This window comes from Sceloporus occidentalis, unplaced genomic scaffold (genome assembly GCF_023333645.1).
Source record: "Sceloporus occidentalis isolate IW3139 unplaced genomic scaffold, rSceOcc1.0.p SCAF_1, whole genome shotgun sequence".
Classification (NCBI taxonomy): Eukaryota; Metazoa; Chordata; class Lepidosauria; order Squamata; family Phrynosomatidae; genus Sceloporus; species Sceloporus occidentalis.
Genome location: NW_028316981.1, coordinates 240,535,272 through 240,547,941, shown reverse-complemented (window position 1 = coordinate 240,547,941; position 12,670 = coordinate 240,535,272). Strand labels below are relative to the sequence as shown.

The window sequence follows — 12,670 nt, the reverse complement described above, 5'->3', positions numbered from 1 at the left end:
AATGGTGTTCTGCATAAAGTGTCTGTAAATGTACTGTTTTATGTTTTCCCCTTGATTTCATCCAATTTTGGTCCTATAGAAATACTTCACTTCACCCAGGGAAGTGGCAGACTCTAATTCTTTGCATGGGATACATGGAATCGGTGAAATCATTATTTTTCTTGGCCTCTTGGGAAATGTGTAGGTATATTAGAAAGTTATAATGAAGAAATGGAAAAAGAGGGATTTCCTCATTGGTTTTCATGTTCATTTACTACTAAGATGTCATACGCAATAAAGTGCTTTTTAAGCCTTCTTCTGCCAGCTATCCAGAAGCTGATTGTGAAAATAGTCTTGTTGGCAAAAGTAGGTCATAGTTCCCTTGGGTCTCCTACTTTTGGTATTTAAATTTATCTCCAGAAGACTATGTATGGGAAACTCTAGATTCTGTTGTGCTAATAAAACTGCCTGTGACAGTAAATAGTTTTCTTTTTCTTACTCATTTTGTATATAATAAATCAGGCAAATATAGTTTTAAGGCCAATCCAGTTAAACTTAACTACAAAACTACAAAAAGAAGCTCATATTCTATCATGTCATTCCATAACAGTAAAGATTTTTACCGTACATCTCTACTTAACTTGCATTATATAACACAAACATGTGGGCACATACATGGATGTTGTTGGTGGTGTTGTTATTTGCAACAACAATAAACATGTTTTGAAAGAAGAAGTATTTAAACAATCTGAGGCGTGTTACAGACGGGCCCATGAGGTGTCGTCATCACGCGAGGGGCGGCGCTTCCTGACGCGCCTTGCCCCTCGTGCTTAATGACTAGGTCAAAATGGCGGCGGCCGTTCTACACGGTCGCCGCCATTTTGACGTAGTGGACGCTCTGCGTCCGCACATCACACCCCAGAAGTGATGCCACGAGTGCGCGACTAGTGCCTCGCGGCGTCTCTTCCGGGACCCATGAAGGAGCGCAATTTTCACGCTCCTTCTCTGCAGCCTCCGGGAACCGCGCCGTTTGGCTGCTGCGGTTCCCGGATGCTGCAACCGGCAGCGGCGGCAGACTGCCGCTTCTCGGCGGTCTGTAACGGGCCTGAGTCTCCACCTCTTCTTTTCTTATCCCAACTTTCAAGTGACAGTGGATCATTCAGTTGCAGCTAAGTTGGTAAGTCAGTATTCTGGAACTTGTTTTAGATTTTCTTGATTGCTTCATGAAAAAGAGTGATCTTTTTCAAATGTTCTAGTGTTTCTACTGCAGAACAGGCCAGTGACTACAGTTATTGCCTAGGTTGTCAACTTCTCCAAACTCATATTGTCAAGTGTGAGAATAGTAGTTATTATTACAAGGTGATTGACTAGCTCAGGTATGGTCTTTATATTGCTTCTGTAATAATTTTATATAGTTTCATATATTGCTTATATCATAGATCTCTGACATGTCATTCTTGCTTTAGTGACAATCATCATTCCAGAAGAGAGTCAACTTTGTTCAGAGGGTGATTCTGCTAAAAATACAAATAAAAGAGCAAAGCCCCTGTTGTCAAGTTAATCATCTTACCTCCTTGGTTGATGCAATCTAATGTGACACTCTAGGAATGGGCATACTTCAGTCATAAGTTTAACAACTTTTAAACTGACAGATGCTATTCTAAATTTCACCTATGGCAAGGAAGGAAATGTGGTAGTTCCTTTGCTTAAAAATCCTTAAAGGGGGAAAGACTGTGGCCAGAAAATGTAGTGGGCCATATTGAAAAGGGGGAAGAAGGAGAAGGACTGAACAAGTTTAAGCTCCCTGATAACATGGAAAATCAGTTCTGAGAGCATACTATATACTCAGAGGTACTTTGGTTGCCCTGTATGGGATTACCTCAGTTGTGGAAATGCCAGATAATGGACTACCTTAAAAATACCTGGTGGAGCAGCTGCAAGTTAGCAGCTGGTTTATGCAGTGTGAATCTCTGATGGATAATTATGAGATACCCCCAGACCTGTTGTACATTACTGATATTGAGGCTGCCAGGAAACATATAAAAGAACGGATATATGGAAAAGATGTTTAATGACACGTGGAGCTTGTAAAGAGCAACCAATTTTCACAATTGTGCTGACTTTAATATAAAATGTGATCATACATTACAAACTAACTTTTTTTCATTTACATTATGCCTTTTGAGAATAGCCTTCATTGCACTTGACTTTCAAACAGCTGTTTATCTGTTACCAAGAGGCAATGACTGATATTCTCCATTATGAAGTGCAGTATCTATTGTATTTAGCAATCTGAATTTTCCTAAAAATCATTAAAACATTATTTACACAAATTAACATTGATTGGTTCTACGGCTGGCTTCTAATAAGGGCAAAAGAAGGAAATATGCACAAGGTAATAAAACCATAAAACTAATATAGTGGAAAATAAATTACAAAGTAAAATCTACAGCAAAGCCCACAGGAGTAGAAAAATGCCATAAAATCTGAAAAATGTTGAATCCAAAAACACTTCAGTTTCCCATATCAAGAAACATAAGATTTATCATGAGCAATTGATTTATATTTAGTAAATAACATTTTAAAAATATACGTGTTAACGTTACACATTGTATAAATATCTGCAAGTTTTTTTTCCATTGTTAAAAAGCTCTAAAGCTGAAATACCCATTGGAAAAAAAATCAATGAGTACACATAATGTGTTTTAAATAATATATTTGAACAAATTACCGTAAAAGCTTTTCTTAATTTAAATAACTTATAAATAAATATATTAAGGCACTGGAACTCAGACAGCATATTTTAAAGTTTACAATATTTTTGAATTGTTTTGAATTGATTTTTATTTTAAAAGGAAAGAGTTTAATGTAGCTATTTTAGCATGACCAAAGGAGTACTGCATGATTGTCTGCTAATCTAATTAAAGATTTGCTTTTATTAAACTCACCTTATGTTTCACTATGATTCTGTACAGAATTGCTCACACTTCTTGTTGGTTTAAGTTCATCTTAGTTCAGAGGTCAAACTAATTCAGAAATATTTTTAAGGGCAAGGTAAAATATTGAGTGCTAAACTTATCTAGAATACATCTGAGAGCTGTAACACCTCCTATTCATTAACATGATTTTTCTCTAAATAGGACCAGTAATAGATTTAGCCCGTGTAAGTAGATTTCCCCCCAATAAGCAGCAATTATTGTATGCCGTTTTCAGGAAAATAGTCTCCAGGATCATAGTCCAGTGTTCAAACCACTATAGCACTGTGGCTCAGTTTTTACTAACTGTAAAGATTTAATAGCTTCTTATGGATCAAGACAATTAAATTACAAGTGAGTCTCAAGTTACATTGGGGTTGCGTACCTGGGTTTGCAGTGTAAATTGAGTGTTAGGTAAATGAGAAGAGACAATCCCATAGGTATCTTTGGACATCATTGCTCGCCCTCCACCTAAGCAAGCAGTGGAAACCTGTGCCAGCTACACCAAAATTTTTAAATTCAAGTTTCTTTACCCCTCTCACACTCCCCTTCTAAGCAGGCAAAGGAAGCCTCTTCCAGAAGTTATAAGACAACAATTGCTTTTTCTCCCTCTCTACTCCCCTAACCTAGGGGCAAAGCAGACAGGGCAGTAGGAGTGGTCAGAGATCACTCCTGCCCTGATTGCCATGGGACAGCAGCAACCTGAATAAGCTGAAAAAAAGAGCAGTAAGGAGTTATCTGGGAACATGCGTCGTATGTATGCTCTGTTCCTGGATCGGCCCGACAGTGGCCTTTTTGGGCCACCTGTTTGAGGCTCTAGGCAAGTAAAAAAACTCAGTCTTGTCAGCTCAAAACCCAGTGCCAACACTCTGAATAGTTTCATTCTTTCTCATGCTCTCTGTGCATCACACAAATGGGTTTGCACCTGCACAGAAACTCCATTTAGAATGTTTTAAGAACTACATAACTTCGTGGGAACACACCATTCCCTCTCACCTACCACACATGTCCTCACCTACCAAACTACCATCAGTTTCCATCCACCAGCAAGAACAGCTTCTATTCAGGTGGTCTCCTGATGAATAGGTCCCTCATTTCCTTCCTTCTTTCTTTCCTTCCTTCCTTTCTCCCTTCATATTTTCATTCACCATTTTTTCTTTTGTTTCTATATATTTTTTCACCTCAACCTCCTTGCTCAATTATATGAGCACACTGGGAGAGCTATGCATTGTGGGTGAGACTTTATTTCTGGAGAAACATTGTCATTTGAAATGTTGTAAACAGAGGTAGCATCATTTGTGTCTTACCTGGATGACTAAGAAACATTATTTGTTATAGCTGCTTAAACAATAAGGTATAAATATATCCATGCTGTCTCTCGCAGAGATAATTATCTAGTATAGTAATGGTTAAATTGTGAAACAATTTGACTATGCATAATTATGGATTCTTAAAAAATAGTTATGCATTCACTGCTTGCACTGCAAATGTTTTGAAAAATTGGAATATTTGTGAATACAATGTGCCCTTAGTATCCCCTGTGTTTTTGTTCCAGTTTCCCCTGTAGATACCAAAATCGGTGGATGCTCAAGTCCTATTATATACAGTGGTATAGTCAAATGGTGTCTTTTAGTTAAAATGGCAAAATCAAGGTTTGCTTTTTGGACTATTATTATAGTTTTGAATATATTTGAGCTGTGGTTGGATGAATCCATGAATGCAGAATCTATGGATATGGAATGCTGGTTGCACTGGGACTGTGGGGACCACTTCCAAAGTGGGCCACCATTGTGGTCCCAAGCAGGTGCTGCCAGGAGCAGATTATTTCCGCTTCTTTTTGTGGTGGTGCTGGATTCCTTCTGGCAGTACGGGAGTGGCTCCTGGTTGCTTTGGGGGCATGTATCATTTGGGCACATGCATCAAAGCTGCCTTATTTGGTCCATGTGTTTCAGGCTTTTGTTTTTAACTTGGTGCTCTTTCACACTACATAGTTACAGCACTATGATTCCAGTTTAACTGCCATGGTTGCTTTCTAAGGATCCTGGGATTTGTGGTTTAGGAAAGCCACAAACCCATTTGTAGTTTAGAAAATTTCAAATACCCTTCTCTAAACTGCAAATCCCAGAATATCATAGGAAGTTGCCAATCATATTGTTTTAATTATGAAATGTGAAAGGGCCCCCACTGTGTCTTAACATTTTAAAAATGTTGGTTGGGCATCAGTCCCTCCCAAAGCAGTTTCCACCCCCATTTTCCCATGAAAAGTACTTAAGTTCTTAGGTTAAGTATTAGAACTTGGGGCCAAACTAGGCCAAATTTTGGCAGCAGAGATCACATCTGAGCATTGCAGTGGGGTGGCATTTTAGAATTATTTCATTCACTCTTTCCCAGTGTAGATCTTTCCTTTTTCCAAACCTATGCTAGGTAAAATGTAACTTTCTATACATAAGTGTCCTTTAAAGGAAGAACTAACAGCTAGTTGTATGCTGATCTCCATTAGGAAAACAATATGAGGGAAAGGGTGAAAGCATCCAGTACCATGGTGCAGATCTGAAATGGGACTCTCTGCTACTGTTTTTAATTTTTTTAAACAAAAGTTAAAAAATATTTTTAAAAAGCTGGAGGATGCTGTCACAAGTATCTAGTTTGTCTTTTACACCTCTTCTCTCCTGCTATCTGCAATATATTTCCAAGTTGCCTTTCACTATTTTTTTTTATTATTTTCTTTTCTTATACCCCGCCTTTATCCCAATATAGTAAGCAGTAACGTGTTAGTGCTATCCAGACTGGTAGTCTTAGCTGGTAGTATTGCCCAGAGGTTAGTTACTAAAATTAGATCTCTCTCACTTTCTTTCCATGGGAGCTCCTTGTCATTTAGCTCGAAGGTATCCCAGAAGCATGGATTTTTACATCTAGCTGTGACATTCAATGCACTGGTTGTTGTTCTGCTTATTTTATGTTTGAAGAATTGAGCACATGCCAGTGTACCTGAAAACACCATCTGTCTGGCTGATATGTCCTTGCTTTCCTTACTTCAGATGGAAATATAGGCTATACAAATTGTTCTGGGCACATGCACTAATCCTGTTCCTTTAAAATGTATTGGTAAGGGATGGTGCAGTGGCAACATACCGGTAGATTTCACTGATACTAAACTGTCAAGCAAAATCCTGCTATGATCCTGTCAAGGATTGTTAATGGTCACTGCTTCACACTTTCTGATTTACATTTTTAGACTTTTTGAACGGTGATCTTGATCTTATCTGCTGGAACATTCACGAGATTAGTCAGCATGCACAAAATGGCAGCTTGTATTAGCTGCCATAATACAAACATGACTTGGTTCTAAGGGATCATGGAGAAGAATTTGAACCAGTTGGATTGTTATTAGATAGACAGGTGACTTGAAGGGGTGCACACGCATACACATACACCACACCACACACATTAGGTAGGTGTGGAGTAGAGTGACAGTTCCCCCAGTTTCAAGAAAGTAAAAAAGAAAATGACCTTCCTTTTCTATGCATGAAGTGTGTGTTATTTATGGCTGAGTTTTGACATTCATTGGAATGTCTGAATACATACCTTGCATGGAAAATTGTGATTTATTGCATTTTAAAAGTCTTCAAATTTGTGAATGTTGGAGATTAGCAGTATATCTCTTGTTCCAATCATGTGGTTTCTGGGTGAAATATTGAAACCCAAGGGTGCCTTCAGTTTAAAAAGTAGGATTCTGAAAGCATTTGTTTTTCACAGGCTGCAAATGGTACACATTCCCATGATTCCTTACACATTTTTACTTATACAATTTTACCACAAGTATTGATTCTTAAACACCTATCATAAAAATACAGCAAAGGGATGCATTTTGATATATTTGACTGATAACTGATCGCTCCCTCTTGCAACTTATGCACAAGACTATCTTAGATGGTGTTATAATAAGCATACACATCATCCACACTGCAGAAATCTTTAATTCTACATCGTGTACTGTGTTAAATGTTTAGCAACATTTCTCCCCCTCACAGAATAGCTTTCTCCCTTTTCTTTTTGTTTTTAAGGTGACAGGATGGCTGAAGATGGACCCCCTAAGTTCAGCTTTGAGTTTTGGCTGCACAAGACTCTTAAGTGGGGTCAAAACACCACTCCAGAATCTCAGCAAGATGTCTGCCTTCACTTGCCTGAATTGCAGGAATTTCTGTTGCAGATTTATGGAGCTTTGAAACATATGGTAAGTGAATTAGCTGGAAGAATGAACTGTTTGGAAGACTGTTACAGAAACATTCTGCACCCCACATTTTGACAAGACAAAAAGCTAACAGTAGCAGAAAGCCTTGTAGTATTGACCTAATGTATTGCTGGATCACAGAAGCGAGTTGGGGAAACAGCCACAGGTAATGGAAACAGGAATGTGTTTCCTGTGTTCCTGATTTATTGTGAAAGGAGCTTTTTCTTCTTGATTGGTTATGTTCTCACATGAGATTTCCTACCCAACATAGTAACCTTTTTTAAAAGACTGTATAATAAACAAGTATTTGATTCTGGTTTTCAGGTCACAAATTGGATTATTTAAAGACCCTTAACATACAAAACTATAACTGATCCCCTAAATCATAAACAGTCTGCTGACACACGAACCCTACTGCTGTGGCATATGAAGACATTTCAGCCCACCACCAATAGATCTCAAGCAAATATTTCTAGTCATGCCTGTGTAATGTTTGTATTGTCTGGCAATTTGTAATTGTTCTGCGATGACAAGTTGCAACTTGTTAATTTTTTTTGATATGTTAGTATGAATTAAAATTTCTATTACCAATGCAGCATTTGACAAATGAGAAAAGTGTCACATAGGGTAATGAAAAATCAGTTGTAGATGAGGGATTGTTTATATGTCTGTTTCTTGGAAATACCTTGACCTCAGATGGACCTTCTATTTTTGGCCACATACATCTATCTAGAGCTAGCTCCAAACATGGGACAAATTTGAAGATATTATTATATCAGTATGAATCTTTTCTGCTACTTGTATATTATCTCAGTTTAGTATCATTTTGAAAGCTTTCATTTATTAGGCAGTAAAGCTACAAAAGTGGAAAAACATTGACTGATTGCATAATACTGTTTATAAACTATATCATGCATTACTTTTGTAGCAAAGCTGCTTTCCATTTGGTCAAATTTTGTTTAGGTTTGTAGACATAGTGTCTGTTAAATTTCAGGTTGGAATTGACTAAATATGATGTCATACAGAATACAGCAAACTGTTATAGAAACTTCAGGATGTCTTTGTACTGCAGTTATTACTCAGCCCTCCATATAACCCATAGCATGATGTAAGAGGCTTGACATTTTGTATGATGTGGTGTTATTCTTTATTTTTTGCACTCATTTTTGTCTCATCTTGAAAGCTAGGAAAAACAATAGATTAACACCAGGTTTTAATTTTTTTAATTTCTTCATGTAAAAAAACCCAGCCTGAATAGATACAGTCTTGGCCACAGAAGATGAGCTAAACTGAAAGTGTTTATAGTAATGAATGATGATGCTTCAGTTATGCTGAAGGACTGTAGTCACTTTTGGAAGGGAGTCCACACTTATGCAGAAGCCACCAGTGATTTCTCATCTGGAGTCAGTTCAAGACCCAGTCATTCAGTTTCAAGAACTAAGTCCTTCCCTTTACTTGAACCCTGTCTTTCTGTTCTTGAACTCAGAAGTAGATAGGAAAAACAGGACACAAGCTTTGGGGGAGGGATTCTATCAGACAGCTTCAGACTCTACATACCTGATAACCATAAGTTACCGAAGACTTTAATAGTCTCTTCATTAAACCTATGTGCTTGCTGACTCAAGTGTAACTAACCAAGGATAAGGGGTATGCACATAAGACGCACCATAAACATTGCTCTGTGTTCAACAGCATTCTAGATGTGCAAATGAAGCTTGAAGGTCTGTATGGGATCCTGTGACTGTGCTCCCCATTTGTTCTAATAGTGCATTGTGGGAACTTAGCCTATATTTTGTCTGTGCACTTTCCTCTCCAAAATCTCCTTTGTGGCCAGTGCTTTCCTTGTCATGAGTCAACTTTACAAAAGCTTCTGTGACCATCTGAAGAATGGATAAGACTTCTTAGGTAACATTTATACAGTAGTCTGAAATTTGTCTTTGAAGATGCTGTACATATATACAGTATAATTTTCTCCAAACCACTCTTTCTTTGGACACTCAATAACTTTTGACAAAGTTTTTGAGACTGAGCATTCTCTTTTAATTCCAGAACTGTACTACTGCTGTCCAGCAGTTTCCATTGATAGGTCAGTTATTGGGACGACTTTGTTGGAATCCCCTTGTCATTGCCCATGGTGAGTGTTTGAAATTTGCTTTGTGAAATAAGCTTATTTATTCTTGGATTTTGTGTTTTTTTATGGCAATAATCACAAAAACATGTCTGATTTAAAGATTTCTCCACAAAGTCTTATTCTGCCACCTCATTGTGGTAGTGACTCTGGGCGCTCAAAGTTCTGTCAGATTTCACTAAGATAGTGAAGCTCGGTCCTGTCTGCATTCTGAGGACTAGCCTAGGTAATTACAAAGGGGCTCATCACCAGAATGTTGGTCACTTGCTGACAAATTGGTTATCCCAGCTACGACCACAATGATGGTATCAAATAGTTGTCTCTTTAGTGGTGGAGTAAATCTACCCTGAATGGAGTCATAGCTCTTCAAAGTATTCAAGATAATAATTAGTTGTCTAATTCATTGCCACACAAAGTGCTGTGGGCCAGTACTGATCTGTGACCTACTGGCTGCTGATTTGCTGCAAGCTGCAAGAAAATTATGTGACCACAGTAATAATATGGCACAAATGTGGTACTAGCCTCTGGTATGTTGGCTAAAAATTGCTGGGATACCATATCAGATAGTTTGAGAAGCACTGGTCCATTTAAGTATACAAAGGGATGTTGACACACCTTTCAGACTGAGAGGAAGCACTTGGTAGCATACACTTTTGTGGACTTGTCTACTTCATCAGAAGTCTGGAGTGAAGTGCCTATGAACAGACCTTTACAGCTATTAATGAGCAGATCATATGTGTGAATAGCAATAGAAATGCAAAACTTGTGGATATGGTGATGAGGTGACAAGTTCAATTTTAAAGGCAGCAGGAAAGATGTTGTGTAAAGCCAAAATGAATAGATAACCATATGAATAGTGGAGGGAGTTACTGGAATGTAGTGTGGTGCTGGCTGGGAACAATAACAGCTATGTTCTTAAATTCAGATTCATTTAAGGCTTATTTAATTAATTTATTTAAATCATTTCTATATAACTTTCCACCCCACAAGGGTTCCTGAGAGGATAACAAACATTTAAAAAACAGAACAAATACTCTTTAAAAATTCCTAAAGGCAGTCTAAAAACAATCCTAGAATCTAGTTCTAAAACAGATAAAATAGCAATTGCAAACATTGAATGCCATGTGGAACAGCACTGTTTTGGCAAGCTTAAAAAAGATGGGACCAGACTAACTTCCTTGGATAGGGAGTTCCACAGTTGAGGCATTACTACAGAGAAGGCCCTGTTATCCACCAACCTAACTTCATGAGATGTTGGGACACTGAACAGGACCTCCTCCGAGGATCTCAAATTTCTGCCAGACTTTCAGATATACTGGACCCAACTCATTTAGGGCTTTGAAGGTCAACACCAGCACCTTGAATTGAGCTCAGAAGCAAATTGGAAGCCGTGCAGTTGTTGCAAGACTGGTGTTATATGGTCTGTAAATCACCTGACACCAGTCTGACTGCCGCATTTTGCACTAGCTGCAGCTTCTGACCAGTTTTCAAAGACAGCCCCATGTAGAGCGCATTACACTAGTCCAGTTAACAGGTAGCTAAGGCATAAACCACTGTTGCCAGAACAGCCTTCCCTAAGAAAGGACACAGCTAGAGCACCAGCTAAAGTTGGGCAAAGGCACTCCTGGCATCCACAAATGACCCAGAAGGATACCATGGTCAATGGTATCAAATGCTACAGGAGAACCAACAGGATGCACTCCCCCTGTCCAACTCCTTGTGTAGGTCATCCATCAAGCCAACTAAGGCTGTTTCTGTCCCATAACCAGGTGTGAATCTAGAGTGGAATGGACTCAGATAATCTGTTTAATCCAAGGAAGCCTGGAGTTATGTTGTCTCCACTTGGATCTTACTTAAAAAGGGGAAATCAGAGACTAATCGATAGTTACCTAGGGAAGTCAGGTCCAATGAAGGTTTCTTCAACAAAGGTCTTACAATTCCTTCTTTTAGACAGGTTGGAACATAGCCCTGTTTCAAAGAAGCATTTACAGCTTCCTCCACCCAATTGGTCAAACCTCCTCTGGCAATTGTAATTAGCCAGGATAGACATTGCTCTATCAAACAAGTGGCAGGCCTCATATCTCCAGGCAAAGCTATACTTCGCTTTTATTGAAATAAATTATTAGTTGTTGCCAGAAAAAAACTTCTTTGGAATAAAAAATACCGCTCTACACAAATCAAGCCACTGATCTGTCTAACTCAGCATTGCCTATGCTGACTGGAAGTGCTCTCTAGTGTTTCAGACAGAGGGCATTTTTCAGTGCTTCCTGGAGAAGTCAAGGACCAAATCTGGGATCTTTTGTGTCGTGCTCTGTTACTGAGCTACAGTCTTCTCCATTGCATGGTCTGTCAAATGTTATTAAAAAAAGTTCACAGTATTCTCTGACATACATAAAAGACCTGAAGTGCCCAAAGAGGCATTTACGAAGTGTTATAAAAAACAACAACAACAATCTGAGGGGGGAAACAGACAGACAGGAAAGGATGGCTTGAAGAGGGATTGGAGCCATGGCAACTACATACCGCTACCCCAATCTGCCTTGAACCCAGCCGAAAATGTTTTGGCCGAGAAAAAGCCAGCTTTGCCAGCCCCACTTTGGCCCCATGGTGGCACTGTGACACTCTGGTGACATGTAGTGTGTAAATGCTGCGCCGCCGGAGCATCATGAAGCTGCTTCTGTTCGTGCCCTAAATCAAGCACGTAAATGTGGTGCTAAGTCTGATGGTCTTTGAAGAAAGACTTCACATGGCGAACAGAGGCAATTCCAGCTGGGCTTACATAGTCATTTCTAAGTAAACAACATGTTCTTAGTACTATTGAAAGAATCCCTGTGCCTTGAAAAACTGAAAGGTCAAGGAAGTCATGATATATTGAAAGTTATTGATACAGTACAATATAAAGAGATTCAGCAGTTCAGCTGTATGTTAGATTAAGGTGAAATAATCTGTTGCATAAAGCACCCTTGAAGTATTGAAATTTAAAATAAGATTATGTATAAATGTTGTCTTATGTATACTTGAATTTAATGGAAAAAAAGATAAAGGCATAGCCAAAGTAATTGGAATTGATCCAGAGAAAGGCACACAGGCATTAGTTCTATCGAAATTAATGGGATTTACTTTAGTCATGACTAATGAATTTCATTGAATCAAAGGGACAAAAGTGTGACTAACTGCCTCTGTCTCCAATCCATAATTGTACAGAATAGTATCCCTTTTCTATTAATGTGTATGTTGTAGTAATAAAAAGCAAGAAGAAACATTTTCTATAAGTGATCACCGGAAAACTTTCACATCATATAATGCAAAAATTTAAAGCTAAAGATTGACTTTGGTTCATGGGGTGGTTTTTTTGTT

General features: G+C 38.4%; 1 protein-coding gene across 3 annotated transcripts in view; it reads left to right on the top strand.

The window, feature by feature from the left end:
* The window catches only part of FANCC (FA complementation group C), an 80,496-nt gene that overhangs the window by 15,893 nt on the left and 51,933 nt on the right, over positions 1–12,670 (top strand). For all 3 annotated transcript variants that reach the window (XM_089490895.1, XM_089490890.1, XM_089490902.1), the window contains 2 exons: positions 7,019–7,188; positions 9,235–9,319. In XM_089490895.1, the coding sequence (XP_089347021.1) occupies positions 7,027–7,188; positions 9,235–9,319 (247 nt within the window). In that variant the 5' untranslated portion in view covers positions 7,019–7,026. The remainder of the gene's footprint in view (positions 1–7,018; positions 7,189–9,234; positions 9,320–12,670) is intronic.